Raw genomic sequence first — 20,832 nt, forward strand, 5'->3', positions numbered from 1 at the left:
CGGCGGCCGTCTCGGTCCTCCCTGGCGGGGCCCCGCGGCCTGGGCGCCCGAGCCAGCGAGCGAGCGAGCGAGCCAGCGAGCGGGCAGAGCCGCGGCCGCGGTGCGGGCTGTCCTGCAGCCAGACTCGGCGAGACTGAGCGCCGGGAGGGAGGCGGTGGCCGGCCCGCCCCGCCCGCCTGAGAGTCGGACACCTCCCGACGCCGAGCCATGGTGAGTCCCGCGTCGCACACCCCCGTGTCCCCTCGGCCATCGCGCAGCCCGCTCCGGGCCCCCAGCCCCGTGCCTCCTGTGCCCGCCTGGCGCAGTTCGGCGCCCCGGAGACTCGCCACCCTCCCATCCCCCCTTCTTTTCTTCTGTCTGCCCGCCCGCTGCCTGCCCGGTCCCCACCGAGTATTGCCGTGACCCTTTCTTTCTCCTCTGCTGCCTCCCCATCCTTTCGTGGTCTTTTGCACACAGCCCACCACCACCCCCGCCACCGGCTTTCCCGGTCCTACCCAGTTTTCCTTTGCTGGGTTTTCCATCCCCCCCCCTCCGCCCTCTCGATCCCAGTTCCCCACTCCTGGAGACCCTCTGCGAGTTGGTATGGCGGCAGCCCTGGAAAGGGCACTGCCTGGGGTCATGAGAACTGACCTGCCTGGAACCACCATTTTCCATCCCTGTCCCCGACCCGGTGAGGTGGGCCCACCCATCCGGCCCTGAGGGACTGGTCACAGCTGTGGCTGGGCCAGGGCCAAAGGGCACGTCCAAAGGGAAATTCCCTCACCGAAAGGGGGCTGTTTAAGGGTGGGTAGGGGGTGTTCCGCAGTACCAGTGGGCGTGACGTTTCCAGAGCCCGAAACCAGAGTTTTGGGACAAAGTTCCCCAAGGCTTACGCCGCTGCAGGGAACAGAAGCCTGCCTCCGAGCACTCCCGCTGCAGGGAGGGAACTGGATGGAATCCCGTGCATGAGGCAGAGGCTCCCGGAGCAGCAACTCAGGGTACCAGAAGCCCATGTCAACGGGATCGAACACTAAGCCTGGAACTTGCCGGCCAGAAGTGCACTGAGGAACTACGGCAGGAGTGGGCTCTGCTAGCGAGGGCGCCCACTGCCCAGGCGGGTGCAGCCTACCAAGCTCGCTGCAGAGTGGAGGAGGGGGAGAGGCCCTGCCCGGGCGATGCCTACGGAGAAAGCCCGGGAGGCATCACCCTGCTCAGGGGGTTGGAGCGAGACAGGAACTAGGCCAGTGAGAGCTGACTCAGTCTCGTTCGTCTTTCTGGTCCCAGCCGACCAGAGGCCTGGTGTCTTGGGCTCCTGCCCACCTCCGCCTGCTCCAGACCCCTCCTCCCCTCCTGCTGAGGCCGTTTCCTGTGGCTGCGACTCTTGTTCAGCAGCCATGAGCTCACCGCCCCTAATGGGTTGCAGCTGCTTCGCTGCTCACGCTGTAGCGCCCCGGATCCTAACTTCGGAGCCGAGGCCCACTCAACCTCACCCCTACCCCTTTTCCCACCCACGTACACAGTCCCGGCAACACTGAGGGTCTGTCTGCTCGCCCACACCTTGGGGCCGAGTCCGTGCGCTGATAACACAGAATGCTGGTCTCTGGGGTGACTGAATGCCCTAATCTTCTCAAACAGCCAGGATTAAGCAACTCTGGCTGGAGAGATTTAGAAGTAAAATAAGCAATTTTTGTCCTGCGGTGAAACCAGGGCTGTTTGCAATGGGTAGAGAGCTCGGTAAATATCGCGGAGTGCCCCTTTCCTCATTTACAACAAAGACGTCTGATAAAAGGAACTTTAAAAAAAAGCCACCTTGAAAGACTTGCAAAGAAACAGACTAAGGGATTTTGTTTAGGGCATGAGATGAGGAAGGGTAACCCGATGACTCACTTAGGGAAGTGGGTCAGGATTGGACGTGGCTTAGTCTTTGAGACAGTGGGTCCAGGTAAAAGTCAGCTGGAATGCACAGCATCAAAACCTCCTCCTCTCTTGTCCAAGAGTTAGTTCACTTATGTATCTCTCTTCTTCCAAATGGCCCCAGCCAATTCATTATAGCCCATCCAACAGGCTTTATGAATGGAAGAAAGGGATGCTATAAAGACCTGAGATACCCAGAGTTTTGTCTTCTTTCTTCCCACCTATCAAGCAACCATCTCTAGATGCAGTGCTTTGTGGGTGGGCACACCTCCATTTATGATAAAGTTATCTGGATGGTGAGTTCTGGGAGAATCTATTGGCAAGATGGCTATGTAGAAATCCCATACCCCACCCCATCTACCAGAATTCTTGACCATCAGCTGGGTCCAGCCTGTGCAGGTGAACCTATGCAAATCACCCCAATTTACAAGTACCTGGAACAACCCTGATCAGAGTCGTTCATAACAAATTCCTCTTGGATCTCTAAAACCAAAGTCTCAGAACTTCAATATGAAGCCATGGTAAGCCTGTATGTACTGACTGGCCAGGCCCTCACTCCTATCCCTTGGCTCATTCGGCCAGCATTTTCTGATTAGCCACTGTGCTCATATGATATAGGACGTAGCTATCTGCAGAGCAGCCGACTCCCAAGGAGCCATGCTTGTGTAGTCTCTTGTTCTCTATGCTTGGTATTGTCTCTCCCAGGAGCCTGAACCGGTGGAGGACTGTGTACAGAGCACACTTGCTGCCCTGTACCCACCCTTTGAAGCCACAGCCCCAACCCTGTTGGGCCAAGTGTTCCAGGTGGTGGAGAGGACTTACCAGGAGGATGCGCTGAGGTACACGCTGGACTTCCTGGTACCTGCTAAACACCTGCTTGCCAAGGTCCAGCAGGAAGCCTGTGTGAGTGACTGTCAACCCTTTTCTGCCAGGCTAATTTCCTCCCACTTAGAGACACAGGCTTCCCAATCCTGTTCTCCACAGGAACGCTTAGGTCTCACTTGCCGACCTCCCACTGATTGTGACTACTCAAACACTAACACATATGCAGGTATATTTATTTTCCTTAAATATTGACCCTTAACAAACACTGACTTCCCCCTAAAAGACCCTGACTTTTGCAGAGTTTCAAATATTACTTCCTCATGAATGTCTTAAGGTGTTCCCTCGGGCTCAGATGGGATTCAGAACAGAGTCTTCACTTTTGCAGATATAAAGACCAACAGTCTTTGATTCTTCCAAGACAGTGGCATCTGTTGACTAGATCACTGTAATGACGGGGGTTTTCTTACCTTCCCACATATACAGCTAGCTTTCTAGGAAAGCTTCCTTCCACCAAAGGATCAACGGTTTGGGTTCCTTCCTCTGCCATGTGGTGATCTCCTTTCCTATCCCTTAGGGGTTTTAACCCACCAGACATAAGACCAGTCCTGCCTAGTGTGGACTCCTTCTCACAGTGCACCCCCCACCCTCCCCCCCCCCCTTGCTGGTTCCTTCGGCAGAGGCCTTGAGTATAGCCTCTCACTTCTCTCTCCAGGCCCAGTATAGTGGATTTCTCTTCTTCCATGAGGGATGGCCACTCTGCTTGCATGAGCAGGTCGTAGTACAGTTAGCAGCCCTCCCCTGGCAGGTGCTGCGCCCTGGCGACTTCTACCTGCAGGTGGTACCCTCAGCAGCCCAAGCTCCCCGCCTGGCACTGAAATGTCTGGCCCCAGGAGGTGGACGGGTACAGGAGCTGCCCGTGCCCAATGAAGCCTGTGCCTACCTATTCACACCTGAGTGGCTGCAAGGCATTAACAAGGACCGGCCAACGGGGCGCCTCAGCACCTGCCTTCTGTCGGCACCCTCTGGGATTCAGCGCCTGCCCTGGGCTGAGCTCATCTGCCCAAGATTTGTGCACAAAGAGGGCCTCATGGTCGGACATCAGCCAGGCACACTGCCTCCAGAACTGCCCTCTGGACCTCCAAGGCTTCCTAGCTCTCCACTCCCTGAGGAGGTGCTGGGTACCCGGAGTCCTGGGGATGGACACAACGCTCCTGCAGAAGGTCCGGAGGGTGAATATGTGGAACTGTTGGAGGTGACGCTGCCTCATATGAGGGGAAGCCCCGTGAACGCTGAGGCCTCAGGCCTCTCCAGGACCCGCACAGTACCCACCCGGAAGAGTACCGGAGGGAAGGGCCGGCACCGGAGACACCGGGCATGGATGCACCAGAAAGGCCTGGGGTCTCGGGACCAGGATGGGGCACGCCCACCTGGTGAGGGGGTTAGTGCTGGGCCCTCTTCTGACTCACCCCCGGGAGCTGAGGCGGACCCAGATGCAGCGGTCCTGGAGGCATCTGAGCCCCCCCGCAGAGGCGCTGGGGGAGGCTGGGGGAGGAGTGAGCCAGGGGGTTGAAGGACCACCTGGTACCCCGCGAAGAGCAGGCAAGGGAAACAGAAGGAAGAAGCGAGCTGCTGGCAGAGGTGCTGTAAAGGCCGAGAATACCCCGCTCAGCCCCAAGGACAAGGAAGAGACTAGACAGCAGGAAGTCCTTGTCCGTCTGCCCTCCTCACCCAGCGAACAGGAACCTGCAGAATGCAGCCTGGTTAAGGAGAAAGAGGATTCTGGGAAGCTAGAGTCCGAATCAAAAGAGGAACTCAAGGCGGCAGATGGAAAAGAGCCTGCACCCCCAGAAGACTGTGGGCCCCCAGAAGAGGGGATCAGAGAGAGTGAACAAGAGGTGTTGGTCCCGGTGTGTATGACAGGTGAGAAGACAGTGGGGGCCAGGCGCAAGGGCCTAGGGCAGGCGGGGCCTAGGGCAGGCGGGGCCTAGGGCAGGCGGGGCCTAGGGCAGGCGGGGCCTAGGGCAGGCGGGGCCTAGGGCAGGCGGGGCCTAGGGCAGGCGGGGCCTAGGGCAGGCGGGGCCTAGGGCAGGCGGGGCCTAGGGCAGGCGGGGCCTAGGGCAGGCGGGGCCTAGGGCAGGCGGGGCCTAGGGCAGGCGGGGCCTAGGGCAGGCGGGGCCTAGGGCAGGCGGGGCCTAGGGCAGGCGGGGCCTAGGGCAGGCGGGGCCTAGGGCAGGCGGGGCCTAGGGCAGGCGGGGCCTAGGGCAGGCGGGGCCTAGGGCAGGCGGGGCCTAGGGCAGGGGTCTGGAGGAGAAGCTGTGGTTTGGCTGGGAAGAGAATAGAGTAACTCTGCCTCTATCTGCACAGGATCCACAGGTCCAGGGTGGTTCCCATCTGAGCCCCCAACACAGCCCCTGGAGACTGTGCAGGATGCAAAAGGTGACAGCATCCCAGAAGAGACTCCCCCAGTTTCCATCTTGGATGACCCACCTGTAGCTTGGGACTTGATGGCGTCTGGATTCTTCGTTCTGACTGGTCAGTGGGCATCTGTGAACAAAAGGAAAGGAGCTGGGGAGATGGGTCATTCGGTAAATGTCTGCTTTGCAAGCAGGAGGACTGAGGTCGGATCCCCCACGTCTATGTGAGAGCTAGGCATGGCATGGATCTGTAACCCCAGTGCTGGAAAGAAAGGGGGAGGTTGAGACAAGTGGATTTCTGGAGTTCATTGGCCAGCCAGTCAGGCTGAACCAGAGATTCTCCAGGTTCAGTGAGAGACCCTATCTTGGGAAAAAAAAAAAAAAAAAAAAGTGGAGGACTGAAGAGATGGTTCAGCAGTCAAGAGCACAGGCTGCTCTTCCAGAGGTGCTGAGTTCAATTCCCAGCATCCACACGGCAATTCACAACTGTCTACAGCTCCAGTTCCAGGGAATCTGGCATGTTCATAGACATAATAATACACATAAAATAAAAATAAGTCTTCAAAAAGTATCTTTAGCTGGGCGGCAGTGGCATACGCCTTTAATCCCAGCACTCGGGAGGCAGAGCCAAGCAGTTCTCTGTGAGTTCAAGGCCAGCCTGATCTACAGAGCGAGATCCAGGACAGGCTCCAAAACTACACAAACCCTGTCTCAAAAAAAAAAAAAAAAATCTTTAAAAAAATAATAAGGTGGAAGGCGATTGAGAAAGATCTTACAGTGATCTCTGGCCTCCACACACATGTATACATGTGTACGCACACACAAACAAGGACATGTCGCACGCACGCACGCATGCACGGTGGGTGGGAAGGGGCTTTGGGAAAGTGGAGCAATTGAAGTGGACTTGGGAAGGAGGGGAGGTGGAAGGGAGGTAGTCAAAGATTGTCCCAGCCAGGACAGCCTGGCCATTTTCTGTCTTCAGGAGGGGTCGACCAGACTGGCAGAGCTTTGCTGACTATTACCCCACCGCCCCCGTGCCTTCTTGAGGAGCCCTCACCCTCCCAGGAGACACTGAACACTGCCCTTCGTTACCTCCACTCACTGCTTAGGTAAGCATGGCAGACTTCACCCTGGGCATTAGCGTGCAGACCCAGGAGACCTACTTTCTTTCTCAAGGCACTGCTGGTCTATTACATCAACCCTCAGATTTTCAAGCCACAGATCTTAATCTTACCAATTCTGACTTCCAGGATAATCTTCATGGTCTTCAAAATTGCCACTGCTGACTCTCGGTCCTCTGTACGAGTGCCCAGATTATCAGTGCATAGGCTCATTCATCCAACAAATGCTTTGTGGACACTGAGTACCTATCAGACAGATGCTAAGGCCTTGAATGTATGCCATTACAGCACACAGAGTTCCAGTCCTCTGACCCAATAGCTCTGTCAATGTAGATTCTTGATTGTTAGGTTGCCTACTGGGCACGTGTCCCAGACCGTTTGCTCGTTGCTTCCCAAATATAGTAGTACTGACTTCTGAAGACCGTTAGCACTAAGCCAGAAGACTTGTGTTCTTTCTTCCTTGTTCTTGCTGTCCCCCCAACTCTTGTGCATACACACATCACAACACACACACACACACACACACACACACACACACACACACACACACACCTTTGGCTCTCCTTGCCCCCACAGGCCTGACCTTCAGTTACTGGGGCTAACCATCCTGCTTGACCTTCGCAAGGCACCCCCACTGCCTCCAGCACTTATTCCTGCCTTAAGTCAGCTTCAGGTAATACAACTCCTTGAGACGGGCATGTCCCCTAGGTCCTCACTTTTCTCCAGTGGCAGCCATTCCGGGCCATCTAACTCTCCAACGTTGAGGGATATTCTTCTTTGCACTTAGGACTCAGGCAACCCTCCGCTTGTTCAGCGGCTGGCGATTCTCCTCCATGAAGACCCTCCAGCTGAACTCTGTGGACTTCAGGTAGGCTCTCTCCCGCCAGTCCCCTGTCAGTAATGGAAAGGGGGCTGGGGGGGGGGGCAGCTTGCTGATCTCTCAGGTTGGTCTGAATCGCAAGGAGCCCGTGCAGAAAATCCTGCTTCCGTGTCTATAGGGAGCCGAGTTGCTGTCTGAGAAGGACCTGAAAAGATTGGCCAAGCCAGAGGAGCTGCAGTCAGACTTCGGAGGTCACAGGGACCTCTCCCCCGACCACTGGGCAGAGATACACCAGGTAAACCCCTTCGGCACCTAGGAGCCTGGGAGCTGGAAATCTAGGAGCAAAGACAGACATAAGCGTGGGGCTGGGAAAGACGCAGTTCCATTAAGTTCAGAAAGTTGTTCTGACTCATGAACCTTCAACAGGTCTTGCTGGCCGTTGGGAAGACTGTTAAATTCTTTTTATTTTTTATTTTTTGTGTATGAATGTTTTACCTGCATATATGTGTGCGCTCCACACATGTGCCTGGTACCTGAAAAGTCAGAAGAGGGCATCAGGTCCCCTGGAACTGGAATTACAGAAGGTTTTAAGCCACCATGTGGGACTGGGAACTGAACCCAGTCCTCTGCAAGATCAACACGTGCTTTTAACCTGTGAACCGTCTTCCAGTTACCACCCAAATTTGTAATATTCTTTTAGGATTTTTTAAGATTTATTTTTAAGCATGTATATATGTCTGTGTCTATGTGAATAAATGTCACATGTGTGGGTGTCCTTAGAGGCCAGAGCCATCAGAATCCCCCAATCTGGAGTTACAGGCAGTTGTGAGCTACATGTGAGTGTTGGGAATCAAACTTGGGTCCTGTGGGAGAAAAATGCTTGCTCTTAACTTCTGAGCCATCTTTCCAGCTCCCTGCCCCCCCCCCCCCCGGAGTTTGTCAAATTATTCATAATGACATTAAGCAATGTAAACTCTCTAGTGGGAACTCTTAAGATGTCATAAAGTAAGCAGAGAAGTGTTTGTGACAGTTTAGTGGGTTTCTAGGAAGTGCTGAGAGCTAAGAGGTTGGTTTCATGTGGCCTGGCAAGTTATGTTACCTCACTTCTGGAGATGGTGCCCTTTCTGTACCTGCTCCCTACACCAGTATTCACAAAATGCAGGCTCTTCACCCATCAAATGCACCTGCATCACTGACCTTCATGCTTCTGTGACCCTAAGTGTAATGAGTAAGAATCGAGAGTCAGCATGCTCACAGCTGACTACAAACACAAGTTCTTAGCGAAAGCAGATATGAAGAGCTGGAGGCGGGGCTGGGCAGAGTGAAGACCAGAGGAAGAGAGCAAAGGAAACTCACATGCTAAGCTGTACCGTGTGCCACACTCACATGCTAAGCTGTACCGTGTGCCACAACAGTGCTTGGTGCCACGCTGATGTCATTTCCTTCGATTTTTACAAAATCTATTCTTATTTTAACTTTACTATTGAATAAAATGAATCTTAGGGTTTGTGGGCTTGCCCAATATTGTATAACTTAGAAGCAACAAAGTCAGAAAGTAACCCAGCATTATTTCCACAAGTCTCCAGGAGTCCCATCTCCATCCTGTGGCTTATGTTTATTTGTTTGTTTGTTTGTTTGGGGGACAGGGTCTCTCTTCATAGCCCTGGCTGTCCTGGAACTCACTATGCAGACCAGGCTGGCCTCAGACTCAAGAGATCCACCCGCCTCTACCTCCCCAGTGCTGGGATTAAAGAAAGGCCCACCATGCCCGGTATATTTCTTATCCTGAATGCTGTCCCTTAACTCCATCTCTGTATGTGGGTTTCAGGAAGTGGCAAAGCTATGCAGCTTGTGCCGGGGTGTGCTGGCCTCTGTACGGCAGGCTATTGAGGAGCTGGAGGGAGCAGAAGAACCAAAGGAAGAGGTATGGAATGAGATGGAATAATGGTAGGTGTGAAAGGGATGGGCTGGGGTGGGCACTCTCTAGCGAAACTCCTGATGTGTTTGCTTGTCCCAAGGAGGCAGTGGGAATGCCTGGGCCCCTGCAAAAGGTGCTGGCAGATCCCCGGCTGACGGCGCTGCAGAGGACCGGAGGAGCCATCCTGATGCGCCTGCGCTCCACCCATAGCAGCAAGTACGAGAGGCGGGTGTGCAGAGGCAGATGCAGGGACGATAGCGGAGAGCTGTTCTAGACCTTAAGTGGCAGATAATTTTTACTCTGCCCTTCTCTGGACAAGATAGCGTGCCTGTACACTTATAACCCTCACAGCATCCCCGTGTGCTAGTTATGATTACAAATGTGGACTCGGAGGACCAGAGATACTAAATGTCTCAGCCAAGCTGATTCAGGAGGGGGAGTTACGGTCTGATTCTCACCTGCCGGGACACCTCTGATGTTTGCATCCCTGCGGACACAAAGACAGAAGCTGGGAAGCTTGACAAGGGCAGAAACTCAATGTCGCCTCTCCCCAGGCTCGAGGGCCCAGGCCCAGCTGTGCTCTACCAGGAGGTAGATGAGGCCATTCACCAACTTGTGCGTCTCTCCAACTTACGAGTGCAGCAGCAGGAAAAGCAGCAGCGTCTGCGCCAGCTCCAGCAGGTGAGGAGACTCCCGCCCCCATACCCTTACTCAGCCTGGGAGCCTAGCCCCTGCTTCACTGCATCTCTGCAGACACCAAGCTTGGATGATAGCCTTCCAGCTTCCCTCCAGCCTCCCCTAAGAGGTTGGTCACAGAGGCGTGAGATTCAGCATGAAGGCAGGAGCATGTCAGCACCAGCAGGAAGAAACCGGGAGGTCAACCTCCTTTCTGTCTTTGGTCAGGATCATTAGATACTGTGGGAAGTGTTCACCACCCAGAGGGAACTCTGGAATCAGCTGGTTGGCCCAGGGCACAACCTCCTTAGCGTAAAGATAATAAATGTTTTGTTTCTGTTTGGGAGTTTTCTGAGACAGGATCTGATGTAGCCTAGGCTGGCCTGGAACTCACTATGTAGCTAGCTGGTGCTGGCAGTGAAACTCCTCACGCTCCTGCCTTCACCTCCAGAGTGCTGGGATTACAGGCCTACCCATGAAGCCCGATCATAAATGTCTATTGATTGAGCGCTTTGGCTCCACATTTTGCCTCCCCACATTATCATCTTCCAAAATGGAGGCAAATTGGCCCCGTTTCTCCTCCTACTTTGGAGAACACATTGCTAGCCACTGAGAGGAACCACGGGCCTCTTACGACTCAAGAATAAGACTGGTTTCTCTGAACCTTGATTCTTCTCTTCTGGACTTAAGTCCTGTGGGGATTGGCTGTCTCTGCACTGTGAAGGGAAGAGGGACTTTAAAATCTGGTTGTTTTTCCTTAGCTCCCAGTACTGTGAATATATATCCCATGGACCTGCGTGTGGGTATGAGAAGGGTCATCTCAAAGTCAGTGCTCAGGGGAGCCAGGGTTTTGTATTCTGGGACTGCCTGCTGGCTTCTGCTGTCCCATCCCCATCCCAGGGGTATCTCCGATGGATTAGATATCCCTGCCCGTCTAAAAACCTATTTTGAAAACAGAATTTGGAAGTTCAAGTGCTCAGCTTTGCGATCTAACTCTGCTAGGCATTGGAAGTTGCTGCTGAGTTGCCCATTCCTGGACACATAGGACAATGCACAGGTGGATGGGTGGGAAATGAAGTCAGCAGAGGACTCTGAAGGCTGTTGTTGGCACTGGCTTTCATTCTGAGACTTCGCATTTTCCAGCTGCTCCACCCTAGCTTCCAGATTCTCTTCGGAGGAAAAAATTAGTCAAACTTTTCAGAACAAGTAGGAGATTCCCTACAGTAGGAAAGTTGAACTGGATACTGGACACACACACACACACACACACACACACACACACACACACACAATCTCCTGGGTCATCCTTTGGGCTTGGCGCTTAGGTTTCCTGCTCACCACTCAGTGGAGCACAGTGGATGTGGAACTCCTCTTGGTCCCGTTATCCAAGTAATTTTCATCCTTCTTCCTTTGGTTCATGTGGGTTTTATCTGTTTCCTCATGCTGGCCTTGCCCCTGGCACAATAACCCGTGTCTCCTGCCAGCCCTGTTCATAGGGCACTTTACCAAAGATGGCATACCCAGTTTCTCCTTTAATCTTGTGGGAGCTGTTACCATTCACTGTTATCAGTCCCACAGCATCCAGTGAGACAAAAACGGGGTGACTGGGGTTCTGTACATTGGGGTGATGGCAGCGCATTGTAGCCTGGCCGCTTCACAGCCTCCCCCCTCCTCACAGCCTTCTGCTCTGTCTCAGGTGTCACAGTGGCTCTCTGGCCCAGGGGAGGAGCAGCTGGCCAGCTTCGCCACGCCTGGGAACTCACTCTCAGTCTTGCAAGAGACAGAACTGCGATTCCGGGCTTTCAGCACCGAGGTGCAGGTGAGGACAGAGAGGAGATGGGGGGAGGGGGGCGTCCCTGGGAGAGGACCAGGTCTGAGCACAGACCCCTTTCTCCAGGAGCGCCTCGTCCAGGCCCGGGAAGCTTTGGCTCTGGAGGAGGACATCGCCTCCCAGAAAGTTCTGGATATCTTCGAACAACGACTGGAGCAGGTTGAGAGTGGCCTCCACCGGGCTCTGAGGCTCCAGCGCTTCTTCCAGCAGGTGGGTACAGAGCCTCCTCCTCAGCCCGGAGAAGTTGGTCAGGCAGTTGCTAAGAGTGGTCCCTGCGAAGCCCATCCTCCCCTTGGCTTTGACTTTCAGCTTCCCCGGGCAGAATGACCTGAGACCTGAGGTAGGACCTTTGTATACATTTGCACATCTGCTGTGAAAAGTTGGGTGAGGCACTATGTGAAAGCCATTAGAACAAGCCCGACTCGGGGCTGTGTGTGTGAAGTACCAGCAGCTCCTCTGTGCCCATGCCATCTCCAAGTCACATGGTTTTACTGTGATGCTGGAGGACGGGGAGGTGACGGCCCCCAGGGAGCCACTGGCAATGGCGTATGCGTTTGGGAGTGGCACGTGGCCTCACCTTTTTTCTCTGTCCGGCTTTTGTAGGCACACGAGTGGGTGGATGAGGGCTCTGCGCGGCTGGCAGGAGCCGGGCCGGGTCGTGAATCTGTACTGGCAGCCCTAGCCCTGCGGCGGGCCCCGGAGCCCAGTGCGGGCACCTTCCAGGAGATGCGAGCCCTGGCCCTGGACCTGGGCAGCCCAGCAGTCCTTCGAGAATGGGGCCGGTGCCGGGCACGCTGCCAAGAGCTGGAAAGGAGGATTCAGCAGCAGCTGGGAGAGGAGGCCAGTCCTCGAGGCCACAGACGACGGCGGGCAGACAGTGCCAGCAGCACGCATGGAGCCCATAGCCCTTCACCCAGCCTCAGCTCCCTGCTTCTTCCCAGCAGCCCTGGGCCACGGGCAGCACCATCACATTGCTCTCTGACCCCGTGTGGGGAGGACTATGAGGAGGAAGGCCTTGAGCTAGCTCCAGAAGCCGATGGAAGACCCCCAAGGGCTGTGCTGATCCGAGGCCTGGAGGTCACCAGTACTGAAGTGGTAGACAGGACGTGCTCGCCCCGAGAACATGTGCTATTGGGTCGGGCCGGAGGGCCAGACGGGCCCTGGGGACTAGGTACCCCGCGAATGGAGCGCAAACGGAGCATCAGGTAAGAGTTCAAACCAATTGCTGTCTAATAGGCAAGTGGGAAAGAAGATTATACTGGTGGTGGTGGTGACTCTTTTCCACGCCCGAGTGACGCCTCTGCTACTCTGATTGTGCCTACAGTGCCCAGCAGCGTCTAGTGTCTGAACTGATTGCCTGTGAGCAAGAATACATAGCCACTCTGAGTGAGCCAGTGGCGCCGCCTGGGCCGGAGCTGACGCCTGAGCTCCGATGCACCTGGGCCGCAGCCCTGAGTGCCCGGGAGAGACTCCGCAGCTTCCACGGGACGCACTTTCTACAAGAGCTGCAGGGCTGCGTCACCCATCCTCTGCGCATTGGGGCCTGCTTCCTTCGCCATGTGAGCAGTCGCCTAAACGTCTTCCAGATCTCCGTTCCCATGTTCTGCTCCCCCACACCCCCACTTCCCTGCCCCCTACACCTCTCCCTCTTGCAAGGTTCCTCAACTTGGCCCGTGTGTTACCTGTCTTGGATTGTGTGGACGTCACTGTCTCTTCAAAGAGCCTGTGTTTCCTGGCAAGCAGAGCGCTGCCTGCTTACCCCTCCGTGGGCAGTGGGGATGGGAGGAGAGAGGTGTCCCCAGGCCCCTCGCCAGGGACACTCACTCACTACCTCTTCCGTACTGGCACAGGGGGACCAGTTCAACCTCTACGCACAGTTCGTGAAGCACAGACACAAACTGGAGAGTGGTCTGGCTGCAGTCACCCCCTCAGCCAAGGTAAACTTTTCTTCAACTCTCAGCAAAGTGGGTCGAGGAGATGGCTTAGCAGGTAAGGATGCTTGCCTCCAAGACCACAACTGAGTTCCATCCCAGAAACACGGTACAGCTGACTCCTGCAAAGTAGTTGTCTTCTGACTGCGTGTGCGTGTGTACACACACACACACACACACACACACACACACACACACACACAAATAAGTAGAATAAGAAAATATTTTTAGAGAAAGGACCAAGAAGACCTAAAAGCTCACCCCACCTTGAACTCTCAGAGAGAACAATTTTTCGTGGATGTACCCAGGAACATTCACGAAAAATCTCCAGTAACCTCCCAGACTGCTGTCTGGGAACAGGAGGGTCTCCTAGCATTGCTCTGAGAGCCAGGGGAGGCTGGACTCTTACCCACACAAGGGAATGAGGGTAAAATTCTTGATTTCTTGGGCCTCTGTTTTTGTTTGGTTGGTTTGTTTTTGTTTTGTTTATTTGTTTTGTTAAGATTTATTTTTATTTTATGCGTGTGACTGTTTGCCTGTAGGTATGTATGTGTATTGCACCGTGCCTAGTGCACACCAGAAGAGGATATCAGGTCACCTGAAACTGGAGTTAAAGACCCTTGTGAGACACTGTGTGGGTGCTGGGAACTGAACCGGGGTCCTCTGAAGGAGAAGTCAGTGCTCCTAACTGCTGAGCCCTCTCTTCAGCCCCAAGCCTGTTTCTACAGATGGTAAACAAGGGCAGCACGCACTTTGTCCAACACACTGGGAGCTTGAGGGTCCAAGGATTTCATGTGAAAAGATGTGGACGTGACTGTAAAGGTCAGAGGGCATAAGTTGCTATTACCTGGGTTTCCCTTCAGCACAGGATGGCTGCATCTCCTAGTGGCCCCCTGCCTGCTTCCTTTTCTCTTTAAAATTACACTTGTGTGTGTGTGTGTGTGTGTGTGTGTGTGTGTGTGTGTGTCTGTGTGTGTGTCTGTGTCTGTGTGTGTGCATACAAGCACGTGTATAGGACAATTCACAGGAGATGGTTCTCTCCTTCCACCACCTGGGCCCCAGGGATAGAACTTGATTCCCAGGTTTGATGACAAGTTCCTTTAGCTTCTGGGCCATCTCTTTGACCTCTGCGTTTTTTCTCTTTACTTAAAAAATTATTTTTTTTTTACGTTTTTATTATTAGGGTGTGTGTGTGTGTGCACGAACATACTTGCATACACACACACACACACACACACACACACACACACGCACGCACGCACGCACGCACACACGCACGCACGCACTGTGGTGCCCATGTGGATGTCAGAGGAGAATCTGCATGAGTCAATTCTCTTTCTGCCACATGGGTCCCGGAGATGAAACTCAGGTCGTCAGGCTTAGTGGAAAGCACCTTTTACCCACTGAGCCATCTTGCAGGCCCCTTTCTTTACCTCTGAGTGTCTGGTCTTCCTGTTCCCCAAAGCCTGTACCCAGCCTATCACATTCCTGTCCTCAGACTTTGGCTCCTACCAGCCTCTCTTCTCATCCCTGGCTATGGTTCCGCCCTAGGGTTCCATGGACAGCAGCCCTTGCTTACCCAGGGCCCTCCAACAGCCCCTGGAGCAGCTGGCTCGGTATGGACAGCTCCTGGAGGAGCTCCTGAGGGAAGCCGGGCCTGAGCTAAGCTCTGAGCGCCAGGCCCTCCGGGCTGCTGTACAATTGCTCCAGGAACAAGAGGCCCGAGGCAGAGATCTACTAGCTGTGGAAGCTGTGCGAGGCTGTGAGGTGAGGTCCTGGCTTCCACTGACTCTTGCTCTAACTGTGTAACTCTGTGGCCGTAGAAACTGTAGGCTGGTGACTGTGAAGCCATACCCGAGGTCTGAGGCTCTTGTCTAGCTCTTCCCTGCTGCATCTACACCAAACACCCTCTGCTCTTCCCATATCTGCCTTGTGCTTATCTGTTCCTTTCCTAATTGTTCTTCCCTATCTGCTTCTACCTTTTAGATACTGTATTTTCTTCTACCTAATCTCTTTCCCACAGTGATTCCGGATCAGGCTGGAATTGTACTCCCTCTAGACCTGTGGTTCCTAATCTGTGGGTCACAATCCCTGGGGTGTCAAATGACCCTTTCACAGGGGTCTCCTAAGACCATCAGAAATAGCTATAAAGTAGCAATGAAAATAATTTTATCGTGGGGGGGGGGCGTCACCACGACATAAGGAACTGCATTAAAGTGTCTCAGCATTAGGAAGGCTGAGGACCACTGGTCTAGACAGACCTACCCACGTTCTTTGCTAGTTCTCTTTCTGCATCTTCAGTATACAAAGACTTCCTTCCCCATGCCAGGCTGGGTACCGACTATGCAGTGCATCTTTTATTTGGACGAATGACTGCTGCTAGACAGCTGTGCATGAGAAGCAGTGGACAGGGTTAGGGGTGAGGCCCTCCCTGATTTCCTGAGCCTGCCAATAGCCAGACTTAGTCCTCTTTCCCTCTAAATCCCTTACATCCTATAACTTCACACGAAGGCCCCCTGGACCAGCTTTTCCTTCTCCTTTCTCCAGATAGATCTGAAGGAACAGGGACAGCTCCTGCATCGGGACCCATTCACTGTCATTTGTGGCCGGAAAAAGTGCCTCCGCCATGTCTTTCTCTTTGAGGACCTGCTCTTGTTCAGCAAGTTCAAGGGCTCTGAAGGAGGGTCTGAGAACTTCGTTTACAAGCAGGCTTTCAAGGTATATGGCGTGGAGTGGGGATACTGAGCTATGTTCATCAGGATTCAGAATGTTCTGGAAGTTCAACTCAAACAGGTTCAGAATCTTCACCTAAAAGTTTTTGGCCTCATCAGTTTTAGGGTACCAGAAGGTCAAAGAAATCCCTGTCGTTGGTCAACCCCTTTGGGTTTTCCATATAATTCATGCAGAAGACTTAAGGAGGCATTTCAAGACAGAATGGGGGGGGGGAACCTTCTCAATGAGAACACATATGTCTGCTGGGTGGTGGTAGCTCACGCCTTTAATCCCAGCACTTGGGATGGAGAGACAGGTGGATCTCTGAGTTGCAGGCCAACCTGGTCTACAGAGTGAGTTCCAGAACAGCCAGGGCTACACAAAGAAACCCTGTCTAGAAAAAAACAAAACAAAACAAAACACATAGGTCTTTTGAGTTAGAGGTGGTCCCTGGTATATGAGAAAGACCACCACCACCACCACCACCACCAACACACACACACACACACACACACACACACACACACACACTCACACACACACTCACACACACACATACACACACACACACACACACATACACACACACACACCTCATTTCACTGAACTAAATAGAACTCACGAGGCAGGCCTTGCTTTGGGCATCTAGCCAGATGTGAGCATCCACAGCAACCCACAGTCCTGGATCCAGTGAAATGGCACTGAAGGTTTCCAGACTGTCCTTGTGTCAGTTCCAACTCTTCAGAGCTAGGGCAGAGAAAAAGGTCTGTGTTTTGGAGCGGCATATAGGCACGGGTTTGAATCCTTACTAAAACCCAGATAAGCTCTTGAGAAAATTCATGTCTCAGTGAGCCTCCTTCTTCCCTCTGTAAATCAGGGCTGTTACGAAGACGGTGTAGAGCTCCTGGTATCAGACAGGTGCTGAACAAATGTTTACTGAACACCTACCAAGCCAAACCTAGCGCTTGCCAGTGTGGTGCCACCTCACGAGGACATCTCTATCTTCAACCCTCTCTCCCCTCCCCTTCCTCAGACTGCTGACATGGGGCTGACCGAAAACATCGGGGATAGTGGACTCTGTTTTGAACTATGGTTTCGGCGACGGCGCGCACGGGAAGCATACACTTTGCAGGCTACCTCACCAGAGACCAAACTCAAGTGGACAAGTTCTATTGCCCAGCTGCTGTGGAGACAGGCAGCCCACAACAAGGGTAACGGGCCGATCATAGAGGGGCTTGCTTGGAATCAGAGTCCATGAGAAGGTTTTCGGGGGGGGGGGGGGTATGGAGGTATGGAGATAGCAGAAAAGATGCCTTAAGAGATGATTCAAAGTCTGGTTCAAGAGACATGGCTGAGACACAATTAGCCATAAGGAAAGAGAAAGCTAGCACTTTCTAAGGGAGGAGAGCAAATGTCTCCACAGAAAGAGGTGCAGAGTACTGGATTGGGGTTAAGGATGGGTGCCACTTACTTTGCGTGTGACTTAGACTAATAGCTTTTCTTTGTGGCTGGTTGATTTTGATTTGGATTTTGATTGTTTTTGATTTGGGTTTTGTTGTTGTAATTCTCTGAATCATTCTATTAATCTGAAAAAGGCATAGTACTTTCTTCATCTCAGTGTGACAGGGAGGATCGAGTAGGTCGATACATATAGAAAAGCACTTTATAAACCACATGACTTTTGCACTTAGTGTCCATGATAATGGGAGACTGAGTGTTACGTGACAAGTAACTGGCTAGAAAGATGGCTCACTGGGTAAAAGCGCTTGGTCATGCCAAGTGTGAGGACCTGAGTTCAAATCCCCAGAGCCCACATAAAAGCCAGCAGTACTGCAGATTGTAGTAAATAACGGGAACGTCTGTGATCTCATCACTGCTACAGAGCACATGGGAGGCTAAGACAGGAATCTCCCCCCCCAGAAGCTTGCTAGACAGCCAGCCTGGCACATGCACACCAGAATGATTAAGATGATCAGCCATAAGACAAGGTGGAAAGTGAAGACCAACCGACATCTAATGTGTCCTTGAACTTCTCAACGTTTGTGCCTCCATTCACACCAGATGTACAAACGCACACACATCAGGTGGTTAGGAGGCCAAACGGGCCGGATGAACTACAGAGCAGAGACCAGGTGCATGTCTGAAGAGGTCAAAGATCACACTCAGTCTGGGCCATGATAGTCAAGGAAGGGGAGAGACCAGAAGGGAGACACGGTTAAAAGTTGGGAAATAGAAAAGCAGCGCTGGGAAGTAGAGTCCACAGGGATGTGACTCTAACACTGAGGCAGGAGGGCTAAGAGAAAGAAGGGAGCAAACAGGCTCTCCGTTCCCTAGAGCTCCGTGTGCAGCAGATGGTTTCCATGGGCATTGGGAACAAACCTTTCCTGGACATCAAAGCCCTCGGGGAACGGACACTGAGTGCCCTGCTCACAGGAAGAGGTGAGCCCCAGGGTCTGGGGGGTGCTCCCAGAAGTCAGGCTTGATAAGGATATGACAAACAACGGGGAGATGCCAGGAAGGAGACTGAGTGTCGAGTGTCTTCCCCAAATGTGGGACTCCCTGGGAAGCCCCTGTGAACTATTCCAGGGAGCCACGAGGACTTTCCACACCAGCGCCCACCGCCCCAACCCCCACTCTCCGCAGCCGCCCGCACGCGGGCCTCCGTAGCCGTGTCTTCCTTTGAGCATGCTGGCCCGTCCCTTCCCGGCCTCTCACCGGGAGCCTGCTCCCTGCCTGCCCGCGTCGAGGAGGAGGCCTGGGATCTGGACGTCAAGCAGATTTCCCTGGGTGAGGCACCTCTCAAGGGGTGGCCCCCAACCGCTGGGTCATGGTGATGTTCAGGCTGCCCTATTGCTGAGCAATTCCTTTTTCCAGCCAAGTAGCCCCGTTGCCATGACAACCACAGACAGCTTCCCTGTTGCTAAAAGAGCCTTCCATCTGGTTGCTAGGGAGATGCTTACAGCAGCCTTTCGCTAAGAAGCGCTTCTTCTGTACCTTTCTCTCTAGCTCTCCTTGCGTTTCTATGGAAACTGCCTCAGCTTCCTGTTGTACCCTCCTGGTTCACCTCGGCCATTCTTAGTTTCCTGTCGCTTCTTCCCTGGTTGCTCTAATGATGCTGCTGACAATTTCCTGCCTCTTGGTAGGGGGGTTCTCTTGCAACTGGATTGCTATGGTGACTCACAGCTTCCTGTTGCCATGGAGCTTCTTCTTCCTTGCCGGAGGAGCTTGCTTGTTTAAGGTAACCCGGAAGGGTTTTATACCTTCCTCTCACCCCTCCAGCCTCAGAAACACTTGACTCTTCTGGAGATGTGTCCCCAGGACCACGAAACAGCCCCAGCCTGCATCCCCCGCACCGTGGGAGCAGCACCCCCACTCCGGCCACTGGAGGGGTCTTAGGGCTGTCCCGGCAGGTAAGTCCTGCAGTAAGGCTGGGAGCAGGTGCTCTTTCTGGGTGGGCTTCTCTGACCATTTGACAAATTGAGGAGAGAAACTAGATATTGTGACTCTCAGCTGATGCCACAGGTTGGATTTATTATCCAGTCTGCCTTTCTCCTCTCCCCTAGGCCTGGCTGAGAAGCATCAAGGTCAGAGGTAAAAAAAAAAAAAATGCCTTAAGAGACAAACACAATAGAGAACATGTCTAAACACCCTGCAATTTCTGTGTCCTCAGAGTCATTCCCGAGCCCTGAGTGACCCCACCACACCTCTGTGAGCCGGTAAGTCAGCAACCCCCTTTCTCCCACACCCAGCATGCCTTCCCCTATTTTAAGGACTTTCCTTCCTGACCTCAGGTGCATGGGAGTCAGCTTCTTGCCTCTCCCAACCCATCTCCCTCTTCTCTCCTGGCTTCCAGAGGAGATCCAGAACTTGGCTGCAGCCCCCCCTTTTCAGCACATTTTAGGCTGTATGCCAATGGGACATGATGGAGGACTAAGCTCTCAGTTCCCTCTCTGCTTCCTGGACAGAGAGAAGGGCGAGGACCAGAGCGTCCCCTCACTGCTGTCTCTCTCCCCTGCTTGGTGCCTTCTGCTGCAGGAACCAGAGGGGCCCTGTTTGCTTGCCTTGTGCCCTGGGGGGTAAGGGAAACCGCCCTCTTCCAGTGTCTCCCTTGTCCCCTCATCCCATGCTACTGCACAACCATAGGACACTGCTCTGCTGACAGCCTGCTTTTCTTCTCACCCCCTGACTCTCCCAGAAGATCCATCTCTGCCAGGTGGAATGGAATTCCATTCTGGGGTATCATGGGAAATGAAGTGTTATAAAAGCCATTGAAAGAGGGGGTGTGGCATGACAGGCTTTATATGTGTAATTACTGTTATTATACTGTCGTTGTATTAAATGTATTTGCTCTCACTCTGCCTCCCAAGGCCCAGAGCAGGCCTCTGGATTAAGGTGCTTGAACTAACTTGAGTACTACTTCCCTCTAACCATTTACTAGGGTTCAGAAAATAAAGCCCAGGCCAGGATAACGGTTCTACCCTTTACTGGCCCAAAACGGACAGGCTCTTTAAGAAGCTCAGTGAACTCTGCAGTTCCTCCTCCACTTTGCAACCCCTTCTGGAGGCTGAGATGATCAGATGGATCCAGCACAATCCAGTAGTTGTCCAGTGATGATCTCAGGCCACAGTGCACAAGAACCCCTTAGGCTACCTGTTACCTTAATGCTAATTCTTAGAGTTACCGAATCTGAAG

The 20,832-nt window shown here is 53.4% G+C and overlaps 1 protein-coding gene across 1 annotated transcript; it reads left to right on the forward strand.

Annotated features, from left to right (window-relative positions):
* Positions 1-46: 46 nt before the first annotated feature.
* Arhgef40 (Rho guanine nucleotide exchange factor 40) lies at positions 47-20,493 on the forward strand. Its single transcript, XM_036198966.1, is given in 25 exon segments — positions 47-210; positions 2,599-2,796; positions 3,431-4,234; positions 4,236-4,638; positions 5,083-5,250; positions 6,115-6,241; positions 6,830-6,926; positions 7,041-7,121; positions 7,252-7,368; positions 8,902-8,997; positions 9,092-9,207; positions 9,546-9,672; positions 11,363-11,485; positions 11,564-11,707; positions 12,101-12,702; positions 12,822-13,056; positions 13,348-13,434; positions 14,980-15,195; positions 15,976-16,146; positions 17,174-17,351; positions 18,475-18,579; positions 18,784-18,927; positions 19,420-19,550; positions 19,811-19,856; positions 19,994-20,493. Coding segments are annotated over 24 exon segments (4,515 nt in total). The 5' UTR covers positions 47-207; the 3' UTR covers positions 19,853-19,856; positions 19,994-20,493.
* The last annotated feature ends 339 nt before the right edge of the window (positions 20,494-20,832 follow it).

Source organism: Onychomys torridus, chromosome 9 (genome assembly GCF_903995425.1).
Source record: "Onychomys torridus chromosome 9, mOncTor1.1, whole genome shotgun sequence".
In the NCBI taxonomy this organism is placed as follows: Eukaryota; Metazoa; Chordata; class Mammalia; order Rodentia; family Cricetidae; genus Onychomys; species Onychomys torridus.